At 39.2% G+C, this 22,734-nt stretch overlaps 1 protein-coding gene across 1 annotated transcript in view; it reads right to left on the bottom strand.

Moving 5' to 3' along the window:
* Positions 1 to 11,010: 11,010 nt before the first annotated feature.
* Positions 11,011 to 22,734, bottom strand: part of LOC125917052 (repulsive guidance molecule B) — a 28,923-nt gene continuing 17,199 nt past the window's right edge. The window contains exon 5 of the mRNA XM_049623306.1: positions 11,011 to 14,395. Within this exon, the coding sequence (XP_049479263.1) occupies positions 13,727 to 14,395 (669 nt within the window). The 3' untranslated portion in view covers positions 11,011 to 13,726. The remainder of the gene's footprint in view (positions 14,396 to 22,734) is intronic.

Below are 22,734 nucleotides of genomic sequence, written 5' to 3'. Positions count from 1 at the left end.
CTCCATTCTGTGTTTTTATTAGCTATGTACAATTTTTTTCACTTGTCCCTCCTTCACTGTTTACTTCTTTGTCACTTTCTTCTTCCCAGTTCTGTTATTTTTATAGTCCTTTTCAACATCTTTTCATTAACTTTTGTCCATGTTGCTTTTTTATTGAGCGTCTGTGTGCAATTTCTCACATTTGTCTCCTCTCACTTATTACCTTTGAAAAAATTGTAAGATCAGAGAGTGGAAAGACTTGTTCAACCACCAGGCTAGGCTGCCTTCCTTTTGCCATTTTCTACTGCAAGCAGTTCTGAAGAGTTCAGAATGCTATCCCTGGCCTAGTCTGAACAATTGGAAGGGATCTGCAGACAAGAGCTAAGGTTACGTTGTAAGCACCACAGGGACCTGTCTCCAAACACTCTATGTGCAACCCAGTCAATGAAAACATTTTAGAGTGTCCTTTCCCAAAGCTGGATACTCTACTGGGACTCTTACTTGCTGAAGTGCATAATACACAACCAGAAATCTGCAATAATTTCTCTGGTAGCAGCTTTTCTTCAGAGTTCTTCCTGTCCCCAGGCCACTCTTCATCCCTAAGGTTCTGTCCAGGGCAAATAGTTGTTTGCAGGTCAGCATTACTCTCAGTTAGGGCCTTACAGAGTTTATGCTGAGATTTCTGGGGCATTACCATCAGGAGGCAAGCAGGAGTCATGTGGTATGCGCAACTTTTGCATTTGGTCTCACTCATTTTTCTAGAAGCCCTGGTACCAAGTTCATCCCCCTTATGGATATGTCTAACTTAGGTGTCTTTGGAACTTTGACCCAGACCTAGATTCTGGAACGTTCATAGGGGCATAAATGCAAATTTAGTTCTAGGAATAGCTCAAGGGTTTGCCACTTCCCCAAAATGAACATATCTTCCTTTCCTCCCAGCTCCCCAAATAAACTTTCACCTATTTCCCAACCTCCAAATGTCAACCAAATTTCCAATTTGACAGAAAACTCAGAATCTTATATTTTGTGCCATCCCAAGTTATTTGACTACTCTTTCCTTTTTATTCCCAAGATGGAGGATGAACATTCATGGCTCAGAATGTATCCCTTGTACTTAGAATGAGCAAATGAATAGATCTCTCCATAGTCCTTACTGCACAAATCACCAACAATGTATTAATGGCATTGTTATTTGACAGCTCAGAAGAAAATCTTGCTAGAAAATAAAATTATTGTCCTTGGCAGTGGTTACTACCTTGCTGCTTCCTGTGTAAAGGCTTTGAAAGCCTTTTGTGCCATCAAGTAGCACTATTTCCCTTGGCATTGCCAAATTATTTTATTTTTTATTGATGTATAATTGACATATAATATTCTATTAGTTTGAGGTGTGCATGATAGTGATTCAAAATTTTTATGTTATGAAATGATCCCCATAAGTCTAGTTACCATCTCTCACCATATAAAGTTATTACAGTATTATTGACTATATTCCCTATGCTGTATATTTCATCCCTATGACTCTTTTACTTTGTGACTCTCAATCTCCCTCACCTATTTTGCCTGCCCTCCCAGCCCCTTCCCCTCTCTGGTAACCAACAGTTAGTTTCCTGTATCTGTAAGTCTGATTTTATTTTGTATTTTAGTTTCCATGTAAGAAATCATATGATATTTGTCTTTCTCTACGTGACTTATTTCATTTAGCATAATAACCACTAGGTTCATACATGCTGTCACAAATCACAAGATTTCATTCTTTGTATGACTAAGTAATGCTCCCTTGTATGTATGTATATACCACATTCTACTTGATCTGCTCATTTATTGATGAGCACTTGGGTTGCTTCCACGTCATTGCTATTGTAAATAATGGTGCACTGAACATAGGGGTGCATATATCTCTTTGAATTGTTGTTTTTGTTTTTGTTCAGATAAATAGAAGTGAAATTTCTGGATCTTGTGGTGGTTCTATTTTCAATTATTTTTTTTCATTTTATTTATTTTAGAGAAAGATAGATTTGGAGGAGAAGGGCAGAGAGAGAGAGAGAGAGAGAGGATCTTAAACAGGATCCATGCTCAATATGGCACCTGACGTGGGGCTCATCCTACTACTATGGGATTATGACCTGAGCCAAAACTAAGTGTCAGACACTTAACTGACTGAGCCACTCAGAACCACTTTAATTTTTTTGAGGAACTTCTATATTGTTTTCCATAGTGGCTGCACCAATTTATATTCCCACCAATAGTGTATAAAGGTTCCCTTTTCTGTACATCTTGGTCAACACTTTTTTTTTTTTTTTTTTTTGCAACAGCCAGTTTGATAGGTGCAATGCTGTATCTCCTGGTGGTTTTCATTTACATTTTTATGATGGTCAGTGATGTTGAGCACTTTTCATGTACCTCTTGGTCATCTATATGTCTTCTTTGAAAAAGTTTTCTGTTCATTTTTATTTTTTTTTTTTAGGGGGTCCTGGGTGACTCGGTTGGGCATCAGACTCTTGGTTTCAGCTCAGGTCATGATACCAAGGTTTGTGAGTTTAAGCCCCCGTATCTGGCTCTGCGCTGACAGTGTGGGGCTTTCTTGGGATTCTGTCTCTCTCTCCCTCTCTCTCTGCTCCTCTTCCACTCACTCTTTATCTCTCTCAAAAAAATAAACTTAAAACAATTTAAAAAAATTAAATATTAAGATGAGTGAGTTATTTCTGTATTTTGGATATTAACTCTTTATCAGGTGTATTATTTGCAAAAGTCTTCTCCTATTTAGTGGGTTGCCTTTTTGTTTTATTCATGGTGTCTTTTGCTATGCAAAATTTTTTTAATTTGATGTACTTCCATTTCTTCATTTTAGCATTGGTTGTCTTTGACTGAGGATACTTGTCCAAAAAAATACTGCTAAGACAGATGTCAAAGAGAAAGGGGGAACCTCTTACAATGTTAGTGGAATGCAAACTGGTGCAGCCACTCTGGAAAACATTATGGAGATTCCTCAAAAAGTTAAAAATAGAGATACTCTAAGATCCAGCAATTGCACTATTAGGTATTTACCCAAAGGATACAGAAATACAGATTTGACGGGGTACATGCACCTGATGTTTATAGCAGCATTATCAACAATAGCCAAACTATGGAAAGAGCCCAAATGTACATGAACTGATGAATGGATAAAGAAGATGTGGTGTAAGTACATATATATATACACACACACACACACACACACACACAATGGAATATTACTCAGTCATCAAAAAGAACGAAATCTTGCCATTTGCAATGATGTGGATGGAGCTAGAGGTGCTAAACCAAATAAGTCAGATGATAAATACCATATAATTTCACTCATATGTAGAATTTAAAAAACAAAACAGATGAATATAAGGGAAGGGGGACAAAGAGAGAGGGAAGCAAACCATGAGACTCAACTGTAGAGAACAAACTGAGGGTTGATGGAGGGAGGTGGGTGGGAGATAGGCTAAATGGCTGAAGGGTATTAAGGAGGGCACTTATTATGATGAGCACTGGGTGTATATGTAAGTGATGAATCACTAAATTCTCCTGAAACTAAAATAATATTATATGTTAACTAAGTAGAATTTAAATAAAAATTTGGGAGGAAAAAAAAAAGCTCTCCTCACAGAACTTACTGCCTAGGTTTTCTTCTAGGAGTGTTATGGCTTCAGGTGTTAAATTAGTAGTCTTTAATCTATTTTGGTATTATTTTTCTCTATGCTTTAAGATAGTGTCCTAATTCTTTTTTTTTTTTTTTTTTTGGCATATAGGTGTTCAGTTTTCTCAACATCATTTATTGGAGAGACTCTTTCTCCCCCATTGTATATTTTTGCTTCACTTCTCACAGATTAATTGACCCTACATGCATGGGTTTGTTTTGGGGCTCTCTAATTTGTTCCATTGATCCATGGGTCTACTTTTATGCCAATACCACACTGTTTTGATCACTATAGCTTTGTATTATAGTTTGAAATCAGGGATTGTGATATCTCCAGGTTTGTTCTTCTTCTCCAAGATTGCTTTGGATATTTGGGGTGTTGTGTGGTTCCGTACATGTTTTAAGATTATTTGTTCTAGTTTTGTGAAAATTGCCACTGATAAATTGCTTTAAAATGCATTGAATCTGTAGATTGCTTTGGTTAGGATGAATGTTTAACAATATCCTTTCAGTCCATGAACACAGAATATCTTTCCATTTATCTGTGTTGTCCTTCAACTGCTCTCATCAATGTCTTACAGTTTTTAGCATATAAGACTTTCAAGTTTGTGGTTTAATTTGTTACGAGGTTCATCTTTATTTTTTGGTAGCTCATGTTTTATTTTGTTTAAGTACAATTAACAGTTTTATATCAGTTTCATGTGTACAGCATAATGAATCAATAATTCTATACATTAGTTCTCACCACAATAAGGGTGTTGACATCTGTCACCATACAATGTTATTACAATATCATTGACTATATTCTTGATGCTGTACTTTTCATCTCTGTGATCTCCTTATTTGATAACTGGAAGTTTGCACCTCTGAAACCTCTTTATTTCACCCATCCTGCCACCTGTCTCCCCTCCTGTGACAACCAGTTTTTTTCTTTTATTTAAGACTCTGGTGTTTTTTTATTTTGTTTTGTTTGCCTCTTTCTTCTTTGTTTTGTTTCATATATTCCATGTGTGAGTGAAGCCATATGGTATTTGTCTTTCTCTGACTTATTTCATTTAGAATAATAGCTGCTAGGTTCAGCCATGTTGTTGTGAAATGTGAAGATCTCATTCTTTTTTACAGCTGAGTAATACTCTATTGTGTATATATACCACATATTCTTTATTCATCTGTGGATGAACACTTGGGTCACTTCCATATTGTGGCTATTGTAAATAAATAATGCTGCAATAAACCTAGCAGTGCATCTATCTTTTTGAATTAGTGTTGTTTCTATCTTTAGGTAAATACTCAGTAGTGGAATTATCGGATCATGTGGTATTTCCGTTTTTAATTTTTTTTTCCCATTTAAAAATTTTTGAGAAACCTCCATACTGTTTTCCATAGAGGCTTAATCAACTTACATTCTTACCAGTGGTGCATGAGAGTTCCTTTTTCTTTACTACCTTACCAAAACTTATAATTTCTTGTCTTTTGAGTTTAGTCATTAAGATAGGTGTAATGTGATATCTCTGTGATTTTGATTTGCTTTTCTTTCATGGTTAGTGATGTTAAGCATCTTTTCATGCATCTGTTGGCCATCTGGGTGCCTTCTTTAGAAAAACATCTATTCGGGTCCTCTGCCTGTTTTCTTTTGCCCTAGAGCCTACTGTGGCTTAATCCTGTGGCAGCCACCAATATTTTAAGATAAGTTGGTCTCCAGGTTTATTACTGAAACACCATGGCAATATCAGTAAATTGCCAGAGTGGATTTCCCTGCGGTCACACATTTATTTAGTCAAACAAATCGCGTTGGTTCCAGTAAGTAGCAGATGTTATCAGTTGTGGGACTTTTAATTGGATTATTTGTTTTTTTGTGTGTGTGTTGAGCTGTATTAGTTCTTTACATATTTTGGATATTAATCTCTTATTGAATATATCATCTGCACCTATCTTCTCCCATTTGGTAAGTTGCCTTTACATTTTTTCAATTGTTCACATCGTTATGCAAAACCTTTTTATTATGGTATAGTCCCAGTAGTTTATTTTTGCTTTTGTTTCCTTCGCCTGAGGAGGGATATCTAGAAAAATATTGTTATGGCCAATGTCAAAGAAGTGTTTTCTTCTAGGAGTTTTATAGTTTCCAGTTTCACATTTAGCTCTTTAGTCCATTTTGAATTTATTTTTGTGCATGGTGTAAGAAAGTGGTCCAGTTTCATTCTTTTGCATGCAGCTCTACAGTTTTTCTGGCACCATTTGTTGAAGAGCCTTTGTCCTATTGTATATTGCTGCCTCCTTTGTTGTAGATTAATTGACCACATTAAGTGTGGATTTCTTATTAAGGCTTTGTATTCTGTTCTTTGGTTCTGTGTGTCCATTAAAATTTTTTTTTTTTAATTTTTTAACGTTTATTTATTTTTGAAACAGAGAGAGACAGAGCATGAACGGGGAAAGGTCAGAGAGAGAGGGAGACACGGAATCTGAAGCAGGCTCCAGGCTCTGAGCTGTCAGCACAGAGCCCGACGCGGGGCTCAAACTCACAGACCGCGAGATCATGACCTGAGCTGAAGTCAGATGCCTAACCAACTGAGCCACCCAGGCGCCCCTAAAAAAATATTTTTTAATGTTTATTTACAAGAGAGAGAGAGAGAGAGAGAGAGAGAGAGAGAGAGAGAGAGAGAGAAAGAGAGAGAAAGGCAGTGCGTGAGCAGGGGAGGGGCAGAGAGACAAAGACAGAATCTGAAGCAGGTTCCAGGCTCTGAGCCAACAGCCCAGAGCCCCACACGGGGCTTATACTCAGGAGCCGTGAGATCATGATCTAAGCCGAAGCCAGACACTTAACAGCTGAGCCACCCCGGTGCCCCCTATGTGTCTCTTTTTGTGACAGTGCCATACAGTTTTGATTACTAGCTTTGCAGTATATCTTGAAATCAGGGATGGTGAGACCTCTAGATTTGTTTTTCTTCCTCAAGATTGCTTTGGCTATTCAGGATCTTTTGTGGTTTCATACACATTTCAGAATCATGTGTTCTAGTTCTGTGAAACGTGCGTTGGTATTTTGATAGTGAGTGCATTGACTCCATAGATTGCTTTAGATGGCATGCACATTTTAACAATAGTCTTCCTATCCAGGAGCATGGAATATCTTTCCATTATTTTGTGTGTCATCTCCAATATCTTTCATTGTTGTTTTATAGTTTTCAGACTACAGGTCTTTCACTTCCTTGGTTAAGTTTATTCCTAGATTTTTTATTCTTTTTGGTGGAATTGTAAATGGGATTTTCTTAATTTTTTTTTTTTTTCTGATAGCTCATTATTAGTGTATAGAAATGCAGCCAATTTCTGTTTGTCCATTTTTTTCCTGTGACTTTACTGGATTTGTTTTTTCTAATAGTTTTTTTTTTTTTTTTTTTTTTGGTGGTGTCTTTAGTGTTTCCTGTATATATTATCATGTCATCTGTAAATAGTGGTACTTTTTCTTTTTCCTTGCCAATTTTCCTTTTATTTCTTTTTCTTGATTAATTGCTATGGCTAGAATGAAAGTTCCTGATCTTAGAGGAAAAGATTTCAGCTTTTTATTATTTAGTATGATGTTAGCTATGGGTTTCTCATAAATGGCCTTCATTTTGTTGAGGTACATTACTTTTATAACAACTTTGTTGAGAGTATTTATCACAAATGAATGTTGAATTTTGAAACATTTTTTTCTGCATCTATTGAGATGGTCATAGAATTTTTATTCTTTTTGTTATTGTGGAGTATCATGTTGATTTGCAGATGTTGAACCATCCTTGCATCCCTGAGATAAATCCCACTTGATCATGGTATATGACTCTTTTAATGTATCGTTGAATTTGGTTTAGTAATATTTTGTTTGGTATTTTACATCTATGTTCATCAGGAATATTGTCCTACAGTTTTCTATTTTGTGGTGTCTTTGCCTGGTTTTGGTATCAGGATAATGCTAGTCTTGCAAAATGAGTTTGGGAGCATTTTTCCCTATTCACTTTTTTTTTGGGAATAATTTGAGAATGATAGGTACTAACACTTACTTAAATATTTGGTAGAATTCACCTGTGAAGCTGTCTGGTCCTAAAATGTTATTTTTTAGGAGTTTTATTTCTATTTTTTTTTAGAAGCAGAGAAAGCATGAGTGGGGGAGAGGGGCATGAGGTAGGAGGCAGAGAGAGAGATAAAAAGAGAGAGAGAGAGAGAGAGAGAGACAGAGACAGAGAATCCTAAGCAGGCTCCATACCCATTGCAGAGCCTGACATGTGGTTTGACCTCATGACCATGAGATCATGACCTAAGCTGAAATTAAGAGTCAGATTTCTCAACTGACTGAGCCATCCAGGTGCCCCAGAAGTTTTAAAAGTAGTGATTTAATTTCATTTCTTGCATGAGTTTATTCCTATTTTTTTGTGATTCATTCTTGGAAGTTTTGTAGAAATGAACCATTTGTTTCTAGATTTTCCAGTTTTCTGGTATGTAATTAATAATTGTAGTAATCTTTCATGATCCTCTGTATCAGTTGTAACTTCTTTCATTTTTATTTTATTTATTTGGGCCCTCTCTTTTTTTCTTGATGAGTCTGGCTAGAGGTTTATCAATTTTGTTTATCTTTTCAATGAACGAGCTTTTAGTTTCATTGATATTTCTATTTTTTAAATCTATATTTTATTTATTTCCACTCTGATCTTTATGACTTCCTTTTTTTAAATTTTTTTTTTTTAAATTAATGTTTATTTATTTTGAGAGAGAGACAGAGAGCGAGTAGTGGAGGGACAGAGAGAGAGGGAGACACAGAATCCAAAGCAGGTTGTAGGCTCCACGCTCTGAGCTGTTAGCACAGAGCTCAACGTGGGGCTCAAACCCACAAACTGTGAGGTCATGGCCTGAGCAGAAGTCGAACGCTTAAACGACTGAGCCACCCAGGCGCCCCTATGATTTCCTTCCTTTTACTAACTTTGAGCTTTACTCTTTTCCTAGTTCCTTTAGGTATAAAGTTAGATAATTTGAGATTTTTCTTGATTGTTGGGTGGGCCTGTATTACTATGAACTTAGAATTGCTTTTACTACATTCCATAGATTTTGGTAAGTTGTTTCCATTTTCATTTATCTCAAGGTATCAATTTCCTCTTTGATTTCTTCACTGACACTTTGGTTGTTCAGTTACACGTTCAATATCCATGTATTTGTGTTTTTTGCCAGTTTCTATCTTGTAATTGATTTCTGGTTTCATACTGTTACGGTCAGAAAAGATTCTTGACATGATTTCAATCTTCTTGAATGCATTGAGACTTGTTTTGTGGCCTAACATGTAATCTTTTCATGGCGTGTTCCACATGCACTTGAAAAGTACCGTCTATTCTGCAGTTTGGGATGCAATGTTCTATATGTATCAGTTAAATTCATCTGGTCAAATGTGTCATTTAAGGCCAATATTTCCTTACTAATTTCCTGTCTGGGTGATTTATCCATTGATGTAAGTGGGTATTAAAGTCCCCTAATATTACTATACTACTGTCAAGTTTCCATTGACATCTGTTAATATTTGCTTTATATATTTAGGTGCAAGGGCTACATTAGTGATTGAGATAATCATGTTTTAAAAATTATGTCATTTATGACAAGTGCAATTCCTACTTGATTAATTTGTGTATGGTTAGGTCTTGTGTATTCCATTTGGTAGCAGTGCTTACTTTTTTTTCTTTTTCTGTAGTTGGACTTTTCATTACTGTAATAATAATAATAAGTGTCATAGAACTGTCATCCATGATGAGCTGTCAGTTAGAAAACTTGGCCCTGTTGCTTTCTTCTTGCTGGAGTTTGGTATACTGACTGTAATATATTTTAGCTGACCAGCCTGGTGGGTTCACTTGGTTTGAACAACACTGTAACCAGGCAGGGTGCACATTCCATCTGTGTTGGATCTGTTAGTGTATTTCCTAGGCTGTGGCTGCCCCACTCTGTTTATAAATATACACACTGCTCACAAGAGAGAGGAAACACAAACTTCTGCACTCCCAGCACATACTTCATATTTTGGGTACAAAGGACTAAATATTTAGTTGATACTATTTAGTTGATGTTATTTAGTTGATAGTGTCAAACATTTGCTTATTTGGTGAAGGTAGAGTAATAAGTTCAGAGACAAATATTCTTGAAATAATAATATTGTGATATGGCTTATCCGTTTGGAAGACAGAAAGGGAATGGAAGGAGAAAAATATGGTGAGCTTAGGCAGTCAAGTAATAACGAACTGTGAACTGCTTCCTCTTTTTTTTTTTAATGTCTTAGATTCTCTGAGGCAGGGAGATAGTCCTTAAGACACATACAAAGAAACTGCTAGATTTTTTCTTGCTGTTCCCCTAAAGTATATTTGCTCAGAAAGGACCGCAGCAATCCAAGACTCTGGTATTCCAGCTGATCTCAGGCAATAGAATACTAAATGTGGCTACAAAAACAAACAAACCCCCAAAAGACAACAAAATTCCAGTAACTAACAGGATGCTTAATGTTTGTTAAAGTCACGGTTTCCTGTGTAAAACAATAAAGACCTCCTTGTTAGGTTTTTGGACAGTTCCTTAAATTTCAATTCCTGAAAAGCTGGGGGTCTGGATTTAGAGTATACAGAAAGAGAAATTTTGACTTGTAAGTATAGACTTCATTGTGATGTGGTTTATTTCTTAGTGTTCATTTAGTGTAGGCTTATGTATTAGGTTCTCAGTGGCTGTATCACAGTCATCTTATTTTGTGTTTCAGAGGATTTTTGTTGTTGTTCTGAACTACACTTAAACACTATGTATAAGGATTGAGTCTTCTATTTAAGAAATGATTATGTAGGTTTCCCTGAGTTGGAATTTGTCCCATTTAGTATTTGACTTAGTAATTGATTTCCTTTGCTTTCAGTTTGGGTTTAATTTCTTTTTCAAGTTTTTCTACCCTTCGGCATGTTTCTTGAACAAAGAACAAGTTGAGATCTTGTGATCTCTTTTTAGAACATCCAAGAAATAGGGATTTACAAGTTCCCAAAGCCAAAAAATCCTGCCCCCAAGTCCTTCCCACCAGAAGTTCCCATCCATGCTATCTTAAAAGCACCCACAGGGCAGGTCCCATGTCTGCCAAGGGACCAAAACTATTACTAAAGACAGACCTTTAGGATCATACCAGTGGCCTAGTTTTACAGATTCTTACTTGAAATTGCTTAAAATTGAAAAATGAAAAGCTACAGTAAAGATGTAGTTTAGAAAACACGCAAGTTTGTGGACAGTTTTGGATTGTCAGTAATCAGAGGATTTTGCACAAACACCCCCTCACTCCCTTTCTTCCCCTCCTGTGTTCTGCAGCTCTTCCAGCAGGTGTCACTATAATCACAGAACAAACATTCCACAGCATGGTATGTAACTTTATTTTTCTAGCATAATAATTTAAAGTATTTACACACTGCACACTCACTGTTTTACACAGATACTTATCCATATACCTATGAACCACATCTAAAGGTTTCTTTGCAAAGACTCGACACACTGTGGGAATTTCCAAGCATTAACAAAGGGAAGAAAAGGACAAAAAAATGTTTTGAGTCTTTTAAAGACAGCCATGTGGAGCATCTGTGAAAACCAGTGTTTTCCCTCAAGTTTTAACCTCCCCCAGGAGACCTTTGAATAGCTACATCTTATCCATGTGGTGGGATCACCTGAAACTCTTGGTTAAGGAAGATTCCAAGAACCAAAATGTACAAGTACTATTTTCTCTAAAAGTCCTAGAAAAGAAATGGAAAATAAGCTGGCCCTTCTCTAGAGAAGCATCTGTATTTCTTAGTCATCTGTGGGGACTGTAAATGTTGTAGGAGGACACTGATTATAAAGGGAAAATAGCCAAACACACTGGCACAAATGCTAGTGAAACAGAATGCTTAGAGGCATCCTTCCCAGCTAGGATATGGCAGAGCAACCTGTTTCTTTCCCCAACTATTAGTAGAGGTGGTGATTTTGCTTTCCCTAAAGAGGACAAAGGTAATATGAACCATATACACTCTAAAGCCAGACACTGTAGAAACTTCTATTGCTTTTACCTCACTTTTATACTGTTCACACAAGAATAGTGGTTATACTCTAAATATTTTTCCTCCTTTGTTCTACTCAATTACCTAACAAAATTACTAGCTAACTATAGCTTCTGAACTGGTACATGTTCTGTAGGTGAACAGAAATAGCCACAGTTCAGAGCTCATGGTAGGTAGGCCCCCGCGTCTTTATAGAAGGGTAACAAGTTCAGTTTCACTTCTCTGGTATTGCGTCTTTTTATCAAGTAAGAAGTAGGGTGCCTTTGTGATTTTCCCAGACTTCCCAAGACTATCCTCTCCTAGATCAGAAAAAGAGCGGTTTCCCACCTCTAGATGAACCCACAGCTCCATGCTGTAATTGGATCATCAGTTCACTAAGAAATAGAATTTCACGAACCAAAATCCTCTTCTCCTGCCAGTTTGGGCCTCTGGCCGTGACCCTAATCAATGGGGCATGGCAAAAGGCAGGCCCCAGGTTTAGATACCTGGCTATCTAAAATTCAGCACAAGTTGGATCCTAATTGCTGTGGTATATAAAATTAACTTTCTTCTTGCATTTATGTAAATCTGAGTAAGGTAAGGTACAAATTATTTCGTTTCTCCTTGGAACCAAACATTTACATAGATACAATAGAAATCCACCTGCCCTAGGTAGAACTCACTTCCTCATTGTTCTTGCATTTTGTGGGTGGTGCTTTCCTTTTGCAAGGGCGTGCCAACAGGTGAAATGGAAGGAGGCATTTTACTTTATAGGAATTTTACCAAGTTACATGAGCACTCACTAGTATATTATCACTATAGATGTTACAAAGGAGCATATCTAATTAAAGAAAGAGAGACCACCTGGGAAGCAACGTTGCTCAGTGAGAAGGTCTGGGTTCACCAGAGCCCATTTTGCCACTTACTGGCTCAGGCCCTCAAAGTTTTCCTGTCATTTAACACCCTATCCTTTCCCTCATGCATACAGACACGTCAGCGCCAGCGACTGTGAAGGCCACGGTGTGGGCGGCAAGGAAGAGTGGCACACCTTGTGATGGGATCTGGGCCTCGACATGAAGAGAGAATCTAACAAGGCCTAGTCTCTGGGTTCATCAGGTGAGGTTGAGGAGGGTTTACGGGGGGTGGAGACAGGGAGCAGTGTGTCTCTGGGCATAAACAGCCAAGGAAAGAAGGCTTAGAACTTGGGCTTGCACAAATGATACAGAGAAGAGCAAGGCGTGATACGGTTTAAACAGGAACACGGGAGGAGGAAATGTCTGAGAGCTCCTGGCGTCTAGTAAAATGCCTGGTATTTATCTATGAAATTGCCATCACCAGCCCCTTCTGACCTAATAGAAACAGCAGTTTCATATGGCTCAACCTCACATTCCCTAAGTGCTCAGAACAATCCTAATTAATGAAACCTGTAGTAATACACTCCCTGCCCTTTGAAAAAGTAACAGTTGTGAAGGAGGGCGAGGGTTTCTTAGAGATGCGTGTTTCACAAGAGCCAAAGTGCCTGTCGGGGAGTTAGTTAGCTGTCCTTCCACACGGAGTGAGAGTAAGGACCTCCTCGCTCAAGGGACGCAGCTCCGCCAGCAGGAGGCCAGTGAAAGCTGCGCACCCAATGTGGCAGATCAGTAGCAAAGGGAGAAGGCAGGGACGGACAGCCAGGGACAGCCACGAGCACCGTCACTGGTCCTCTTCAGCGGGAACGCTGCGATGGCGTCTGTGTATATGTACTATACGTACTAACCAGGTACACACATAAATATTTAATATATAAAAAATAAAGTGCTTTCTAACAGGTCCCCCGGCAGGGACATTATAAAATATTTCACAAAACTGCAAAACAAAATCAATACAGTCGAAGAACACTACATCCAACATACTTGGAACAGTCACGCACATTATGTACAGTCTGGTGGGTGCCCCGGGACAAACATCCTGTCATATACATGGTATATACATATATACTCTTTTACTCAATATATTATGACAATATATATTTTAAAATTCTGTTATAGACAAAAAATAAAAAAACAAAAGACAATCCCTACAAAAACACAGTAAAGATCAAGCACGTGAGTCCCAGACTGACAGACAAATGGCCGCCTCCACGGGGTGTCCCGTGGCTACTGCTCGGGAAGATGTGCCAGCGTTCCTTCCTCGGGTGCAGCGCCCCCACGTCCTCCAAGGCACTGTGAGCAGCGGCGGTGAAGTTGGCATCCCCAGTGGTGAGCAGGTCGAAGACACAGGACTGGAAGTAGATGTCCTTCACTGGCATCTTCTCGTGGCACTGAGCATTGGCAGCCTCCAGTGTGTAGCCAGGCCAGGCCTGCGCCAATGAGGTGCGAGGCACGCTGTGCCCCAGGATGGCAGACACCTGGCCCTGCCCATCATCAATGCGCTCGCTCAGGGGGCAGCCATTCACACACAGCTGCAGGTCCTGGCTTTCCTCATAGGACATGGCCAGGTCTTCAGGCATGCGGATGGCGAGGGTCAGGTAGCGACCCAGCTGCCGCACAAATACCGTGGTCCCTATGTAGCGGGCGTGCATTTCCACGTAGCGGCCGCTCTCCCTCTCCACGATAAGCAGGCTCTTGGTGTCGCCATCCCCACCGCTGGTGCTGCCATCCACAAAGGCGGACGGCAGGTCATCTGTCACAGCTTGGTACACTTTCTGATCTGTGCACTCACGGTGAGCTTTGAAGATGATGGTTATCTGTGGGGAGGAACGCATACAAATTTAAACAGGGTGGAAGGGAAACAGAAGTGTTCTCTTCTAGGCTGGAGTTGAATGGCTGGAGACAGGATCTCCAGACTCAGGCCCAAGTGCTCCTGCGTCACAAATGAAAGGTGCCACTGTTAAGGGGGAGAAAAAGTCCTCTAGGCTTAAGTAGAAAAATTTAATGCAAATCCAGGAAATGTGCATCAAGAAAAACTTTACTTTCCTCAGACAGAACCATGTTGCTGTTCGGATACAGGTAATTTTTTCTGATAACTTGGTATCTTCTTCCCCAAACAGCTGACTGGTGGTATAGCTCTGAGAAAAAAAAGACTCCTTTCTAAGTTATGTAGAAACTTATGGGGCTTAATTAATAATATACCCACCAGAACTTTGATTTCTAAAAAGATTCCTCACTGGATCATAAATCCAGCCCCCATGGCTCATCATTACAAACATTCTTACAAACACTCAAGAGACAAAGCAGAGTTGAGGATGGGGCCATCCTGCCAAGAGCCACCAATCGTGCCTCAGCTAAGATTTCTTTAAGTCTCTTAATCAAATGTTTCACATGACTGGCTAATCCCTGGGACTGGGAAATCACTTGGCAAACACAGGTCCCGGGCACTGGCAGAGAATAAATACCCTCAACCTAGTTACAGCAAATGTTTTCCCCAAACAGCACAATGGCCCTTGAACTTCTCAGAAATTTTTTCTGGAGCCAAGTCTAAATTCTCCATATTAAGCAGACAAAATGGATAATACAAAAGCTTTCCTTTAGTAAACCCATTTTCCTTCCTTATTTAGAACAATTACAAGACACTGAACCTTCACCTCCAACACACTCAGCATGTCTGGTACACGTGGTGTAAGAAGAGGACTATCAAGAGAGACAGGGCCTTCTGGGTCACACAAGGTAGGAAAAGCTTCCTGAAGAAAAGGAAAGACAATAGCCTGCCATTTCTGTTGTCAGGACCTGAAGTAATGGCGTATTTTTCTTTCTTCTTGAAGAAGAAAACACAAACAAAAACAGGTGACCTCAGTCCAGGAGGAAGGTAGACCGGCCACACTACAAACTTCTCTGGAGAGAGGAAAACTTCCCTCTCCTGCAAGGGAGCTAATGCAAACAACAGACCCTTGTTACAAGGGCCAGAAAATGCCCTGCTTGCCCCCCTCCCCACCTCTCTTCTACATATCCTCACCACCACCCTCTAGTTTGTCTGAAATTTTTTTCCTCAATCTGGCCAGCATTTACTCACACTATTTAATTCCACATGTTCCCACTGGTGTTACTTGACTGGAATTTTCCAGCCATTTCATTTTACTTCAGCCAGTTAGTTATAAAGCCAGATCTGAACCAGCTGCACCGTAGCAACTGGTTAAACTCATATCCGTTGTTTGCAGCTGCAACTAAAAGCCAGACAATGTACTATGAAAATGCTTGGTGTTCTCCCTTCCTAATTACCCTGACCCACAATTTAATTTCACTACCGGCCTTCTCACATTTCAACACCTTCTTAACAACCCAAAGGAGGTGTACCAGAGATGACTGCAGGAAATTTGTTGTGCATCCAACCATAGGACCTTCCAGAGTGAATGGGATTCTGAGCTAGATATCTAATGGGACTATAAAATAGATTTATTTGGTGGCTCTGAAGACAGTTTGACAAGTGCCTTTTTTAACACAAGCCAGGATCCTTTGGAGGTGAAAAGATTAATTCAAGTAAATTCTGCACCTCACAGAGTTGAAAGCTAATACAGATGGCTCCAATAAGGGTGAGTAAAACTTTTCATATAATCACTGTCCTCATTTTTACCCGGAGCATTCACACACTCAAGGACTAAACCAATGATTCTACAAGAGCTAAGTAATTTGTCTTTCTAGTCTAACCAACCTCAAATTTAAGTGAAAATTATTTGCAAGAATCAAGTACCATTTTGTTCATCTTAGGAAAAACAAAGAGGAATTAGTTTTGTTGAGACAATCAGAGACCCAATTCCAGTCAAGTTCCTAAACGGGCAAGCAAGAGTCAACATTAAGAGGAGTGGAATAGTTCCACATGTCTTACCAAGCCTAGTGTTTTCTTTAAGCACACCAATTCCAACTCAGGAGTCATTTCAAACACCTCATGCAGTATTGTCCTCTGCTATGCCTGCTCCACTAACAGTAACTCCCATAACCCTAGATCAAATAACACTCAAGCTTGACTTCTGCACTAAGATCTACATTTACCAAATATCCCAGTCTTTCTAACAGATTTTTGTCCAATTTTCTAGGAGTCATTTTCTCTATGAGACAGCAAAACTGATATTTCTCTTTTGGGCAAAATAATTCTCACAGCGCAAATGTACAGAATTAGCCCTTGAATCAAAATCTTGGGACTCCTGGGTGGCTCGGTCAGTTGAACATCCGACTTTTGATTTCGGCTCAGGTCATGATCCTGGGGTTGTGGGATTGAGACCCATAATCAGTGTGGGCCCTGCTGAAGATTCATTCTCTTTCTCCTTCTGCCCCTCTCCCCAGCTCACATTCTCTTGCTCTCTAGAGGGGTTTCCTGAGTGGTTCCCTGTAGTTTATGTACTGAAGAGGTACCTAGAGATATAATCAACGTGAGTGAAGAAAACACCAGGCAACAGTTGTACGTGACTTATATTTTGTAATGTAACTTCATTCCTTATACAATTACAACTCAAGCTCTTAAAAAAGGCACTCAGCTGTAAGAAGCCAGAAATTAATTTTCAGATTCTATCTTGTTTTTAGAAAAACAAAATTTTTTTATTCTTATTTTTTAAAAATATTTTTAATGTTTATTTTTGAGAGAGACAGAGTGTGGGCAGGGAAGTGTCAGAGAGAGAGACAGGGAGACACAGAATTTGGAGCAGGCTCCAGGCTCTGAGCTATGAGCACAGAGCCTGACATGGGGCTCGAACTCATGGACTGCAAGATCATGACCTGAGCCCAAGTCGGACACTAAACTGACTGAGCCACCCAGGCGCCCAATTCTTATTCTTAAAAAAAAAACAAAAAAACAAAACAACAAAAAAAACCAAACACCTCAGAATTTTTGGACATTCCAAATGTTTTCAACTGCCAACTAGCAGCTATTAGAGGGTGAAAACAGGATATTCAAAACTGTATTCTAAAGCTCTCAAACAGAGAATTTAAAAACACCAGCTATAGTGCTTACTTTTCCCCATCCATGAACTGATCCATATGCTATAATAACTCAATTTGGCACATCTATTCTACGCCACACCATTTATTATTGATGGATGACATTTCTGTGCATTTAAAACATCAATGCCTTTTGTTAAACCTTTCCCACCAAGTCCCTCTCAACCCCTACCTCAGACAAACTACTCCAGTACTCCTCATTCATTTTTAATGTTGCACTCCCTAAGATCTTTACCACCCACAAGGTCTATTAGGAAGACAGAGATAGCAGCTACAAAACAACCTTTCTACATGTGATATACGGATTTAAGGTTTGCTGTGAAAAATCGAACTTTAGGGGCACCTGCCTCTCTTTTCCACCACGAAAAGAAAATGCATTAAAAGAAAATGAGGTAACCAACAAAGGAAAACCCAGGCCCAGCTTTGCCAAGATAGAGAAAGAGCTCCACCAGGCTCAACAGCTTTGTGAAGTGCTGTGCATAGGTTTTCAAACAGCAGAATTCCCTTAAGGCTGTACACTTAACTACTTGTGCTTATTGTATTTTGGAAGAAACAACCATCAGCGTTTAGTCAGGCTATTCAGCACTGTAAGTGCAGGACCTTACCAGAATCTTCAAATTCCAGAACTGGACTCTCAGATCAAGGGACTCCTATCTCTTGGATTAAGATGGGCCAACAAACGAAACTGAAATAGTCCCAGAAATTAGGAAAGAACACAGAGAAACACAATTTTGATAAGTACCTGGTTAAAATTCTGTTTGTGTTAAAGGAAGCTAAGATTAATTCTATTTCGCATCATCAGCTGATATGTCTGCTTCATTAGATCCTCTGGGTGCAATTATAGGTTGGAAAAAAAAAAAGGCACCTATAAGGGAGGATAAGAGAACCACTGCTCACATCCCCTCTTACCCTTACTTAGATAAACTGGCACACAGCCTCTACATTAAGTCCTCTGGTGTGAGCAAAAATAAACCACTCCAATAAGGGTACATGCTTCAAAGGAAAACATTCACAAGCTCTATCTCTAGGTCCAAAATATCTACTCTTTATTTCTCAGGGTCAATTTCCTCTCAGATCAGGAATAAAATAAGGATGTCCACTCTTGCCACAGCAATCAGACAAGAAAGATAAGTCATTCTTAATTCGTAAGGTGGAAGTAAAACTGTCACTATTTGCAGATGACAATGATACTATGTATAGAAAACCCTAAGGATCTCACGAAAAACCTATTAGAATAATTAAATCCAATAAAGCTGCAGGATACAAAATTAATATACAGAGATCCGTTGCCTTTGTATATACTACTAAGAAGCTCTCAAAATGAGAAATTAAGAAAACTATCCCATTTGTAATTGCATCAAAATTAATAAAATACCTAGGAATAAATTTAACCGAGTAAGTGACACACCTCTATTCTGAAAACTGTAAAACAATGATGAAAGAAATTGAAGACAACAAGTAAATACACAGTAAGATATACTATGCTCATGGAGTAGAAGAATACTGTTAACATGTCTATACTACCCAAAGCAATCTACAGATTAAATGGAATCTCTACCAAAATACCAACAGCATTTTACACAGAATTAGGATTAAAATCTGTATGAAATCACAAAAGACCCTGGGTAGCTAAAGCAGTCTTGAAAAAGAACAAAGTTGGAGGCATCACAATCCCTGATTTCAAACTATAACACAGAGCTGTAGTAATCAAAACAGTATGGCACTGGCACAAAAACAGACACGCAAATAAATCGAACAGAAAAAAAAGTTCAGAAAGAAACCCATGCTTATATGGACAATTAATGTATAACAAAGTGGCACAAGAACATACAATGGAAAAAACAGTCTCTCCAATAAATGGTGTTGGGAAGAGCGGACCACTTTTTACACCATAAAAATAAAATCAAAATAGATTGAAGACCTACATGTGAGCCTGGAAACCATTAAAGCTCCTAGAAGAAAACATAGACCACAATCTCTTGAATGTTGGCCTTAGCAACATTTTTCTCCGTAGGTCTTCTTGGGCAAGGGAAACAAAACCAAAATAAACTATTGGGACTCCATCGAACTAAAAAGGTTTTCCACAGTGAAGGAAACCAACAAAATGAAAAGGCAATCTACTGTAAGGGAAAAGATATTTGCAAACGGTGTTTCTAGTAAGAGAATAATTTTCAAAAACATATAAAGAACTTATAGAAGTCAATCCCAAAAACAAAATCCTATTAAAAAATGGGCAGACGACCTGAATACGCATTTTTCCAAAGACGACGTACAGATGGCCAACTGACACATAACAAGATGCTCAACATCACTAATCATCAGGCAAATGCAAATGAAAACCACAATCAGAGATTACCTTACACCAGGTAGAATGGCTAGTATCACAAAGACAGAGCTAACAAGTATTAGTGAGTAGGAGAGAAAAGGGTGGGAACGTAAACTGGTGGAGCCAGGTGCCACAGCCACTGTGGAAAAACGGTATAAAGGTTCCTCAAAAAATTAAAAATAAAAGATTATACCATCTGGTAATTCCACTGCTGGGTATTTACTCCAGAAAAATGGAAACTAATTTAAAGAGATACATGCACCCCTCTGTTTACTGCAGCATTGTTTACAATAAACAAGATTTGGAAGTGACCCAAGTGTCTACTGAAAGTAGAATGGATAAAGAGGGTGTTACCCTAAGTCAGATAAGTCAGAGAAAGAAACACTGGATAACTTCACTTATACCTGTAATATAAGAAACAAACAGACTCAAAATACAAAGAACAAACTGGTGGTTGCTGGGGGCGGGGTGGTGGTAGCAGTGGAAGGATGGGTGAAATATAAAGGAGATTAAGAGGTATAAACTTCCAGTTATAAAATAAGTAACTCATGGAGATGAAAAGTACAACAAAGAGATTACAGTCAATAAGGATGTAATAACGTCGTACAGTTACAGATAGTGACTATACTTATCGTGGTGAGCACTGTATAATGTATAGAGTTGTCAAATCACTATGTTGTATACCTGAAAGCAATATGACATTGTATGTGAAGTATACTTGAATTAAAAAAGACACAGTAGAGTATTGTATACAGTATTTAGAGGAAACTGTTGAGATGGTCAGTAACTGATATGTAATTCTAAAATGACGACTTAACCTATACATCAAGTATCTACATACAAGAAAGCTGAACCTAAGACCTACAAAAGTGTATTTTTTTAGGTACTAGCAGAAAGACAGTATACATGTGTAAGAGGAGGGTGGCGGACTCCTCTTTTAGGGCTGGAATGAGGCCTCTTACCTTCAAAAGAGGTATCAAAATAGGTTTCTCTACCCTCGGAATCTCTTTCCACAGAGCTCTGTTCTAGGCGCACTTCCAGGATTCCAGAGAAATGGAATGGATCAGACTTATTTATTCTTCAGTGTTGCCCCAGGTAATACATGCAGGAACAAGGGCTGCCTTGGCTGCTGGAGGGGTTCTTGGCAGCGGATGGAGAAAGAAGAAACCAAACCAGAGGCGAAGGACACCCACAGCTGAGGCTGCTAGGGTGGTCCAGGGGAGAAGCGTTAATCTCAGTGGCTGGAAAGAATACGCAAGAGTGAAAGGGAAGCAGGCCCAGGGATGACACATAAGAGGCACAAAAATGTAGACTTCCAAAGAGTAACTTCTGTGTACTTAAAACAAGGAAGGCTCTAAGTATAAATAGGCTCCTAGACAGTGAAATAGGCCAGCTTCCTGGTACAGAGCAGAGCAAGGCTAGGCTGGGCATGAGGAGGGAGGGCATCTAGTCCTCAAGTCTTAGCCACTCAGAGGACTCAACATGGCACTTGTTGGTTGCTGTATTCAGATTTTGCATTATGATGAGGCCACCAAGTGTAAGAAGTCATGTTTCTAGATGTGAAGTTAAGCATGTGTGGACAGTGTTACAGGCCTCCACTGCCACTGTGCTTCAGACCAGAGGCCAGAAGTATTCTGAAAGGTGAGAGCCAGGGCTGGAGGTGTAACTCTAGGGGCAGGAATCTGCCCTAGCAGGTCTTGCCTTTGGGGATTGCCCTCCAAAGAGGCGGAGGGGGCAGTGCCATAGATCCTGAGGCCCTAGAGCAGAACCTCTGGCCAATGCCCTAGGCCTTGGTTCAGCAGAGTTATTGCCCAAACCTATGGGGATTAGGAAATCACAGCTTCCGATCATTTTTTACTTCTGAGAAATGATTTGAAAACTAAAAGGGTCTGAAGGTCTTTATAATACACTCACTCTCTACCACTTCTAGGTTCAATTTCAAGTTCCCAGGGCTATTAAAAAAAAGAAAGAAAAAGCCCATTCACGAAAGAGGTGGCTGGAGGTGATGACCATGTATTTCAAGAAGTCAGTTAACTGAAATGCTACAAGCAATAGCCTTGGTCTTCATGTGCGTGAGGCAGGAGAGAAGAAGTCAGCAACACCACTGAGCGCAAACTTGGACACGTGGGCACACTTGAACGTACCTTTAGGTATAAAGATTAAACCCTGACCCCTCATTTCAGGAGGAAATGCAGAGCTGAGGAGCATTTAGTGTTTAAATGCCATCATTATCAATCTACCGTAGCACACATGCAACGTTCTAACACTCACAGAACCCCACCAGAATTAGCCATTCTTTTAGCTTCAACTCTTAAAATAACCGGCTCACTAGGACACAAAGAACTCGTCTTGCCAGAGACCCAGTTTCACCAAAAGCTCTTTCTACAATCAACAGCACTGTGTTTTCACTGGAAGCCTGTCCAGTTCAGTTCTGTACCTCAGATGTGTGCTGCTATGCTTGTTAGTTATCGCTTAAGTTGAGCATTTTACAAAGTCCTGAAGTTACCCCACCCAGGAGAACACAAAATTCAAAACAGTGGAAGAGCAAGTTCTACTGCAGTCAAAACAAATAAAGACAAGATGGGTAAGGTAGATTTTTCATTGTTCGGCACTGTAGAGTAACTCTTTTTATGTGCCACATTCCACATAGGCAGAAACTGTTTGGGTAGCATTAATTGAAGCCAACAAAAAAGTACCAACCATCCGGTGTTTCCTTCTCACCCCTTCCTCTCAAAATGTTGACCCAAAGAAAATTTAACAGGGCAGCTAGAAATGTGACAGTAAAAGAAGTTCTGTCAGTTGTGTATCAGACTTGGCTTCTCGTTTAAGTTGTGG

The sequence above is a fragment of the Panthera uncia genome, unplaced genomic scaffold (assembly GCF_023721935.1).
Source record: "Panthera uncia isolate 11264 unplaced genomic scaffold, Puncia_PCG_1.0 HiC_scaffold_1431, whole genome shotgun sequence".
In the NCBI taxonomy this organism is placed as follows: Eukaryota; Metazoa; Chordata; class Mammalia; order Carnivora; family Felidae; genus Panthera; species Panthera uncia.
The sequence above is the reverse complement of the archived record's forward strand: the minus strand, read 5'-3'. Positions and strand labels throughout refer to the sequence as shown.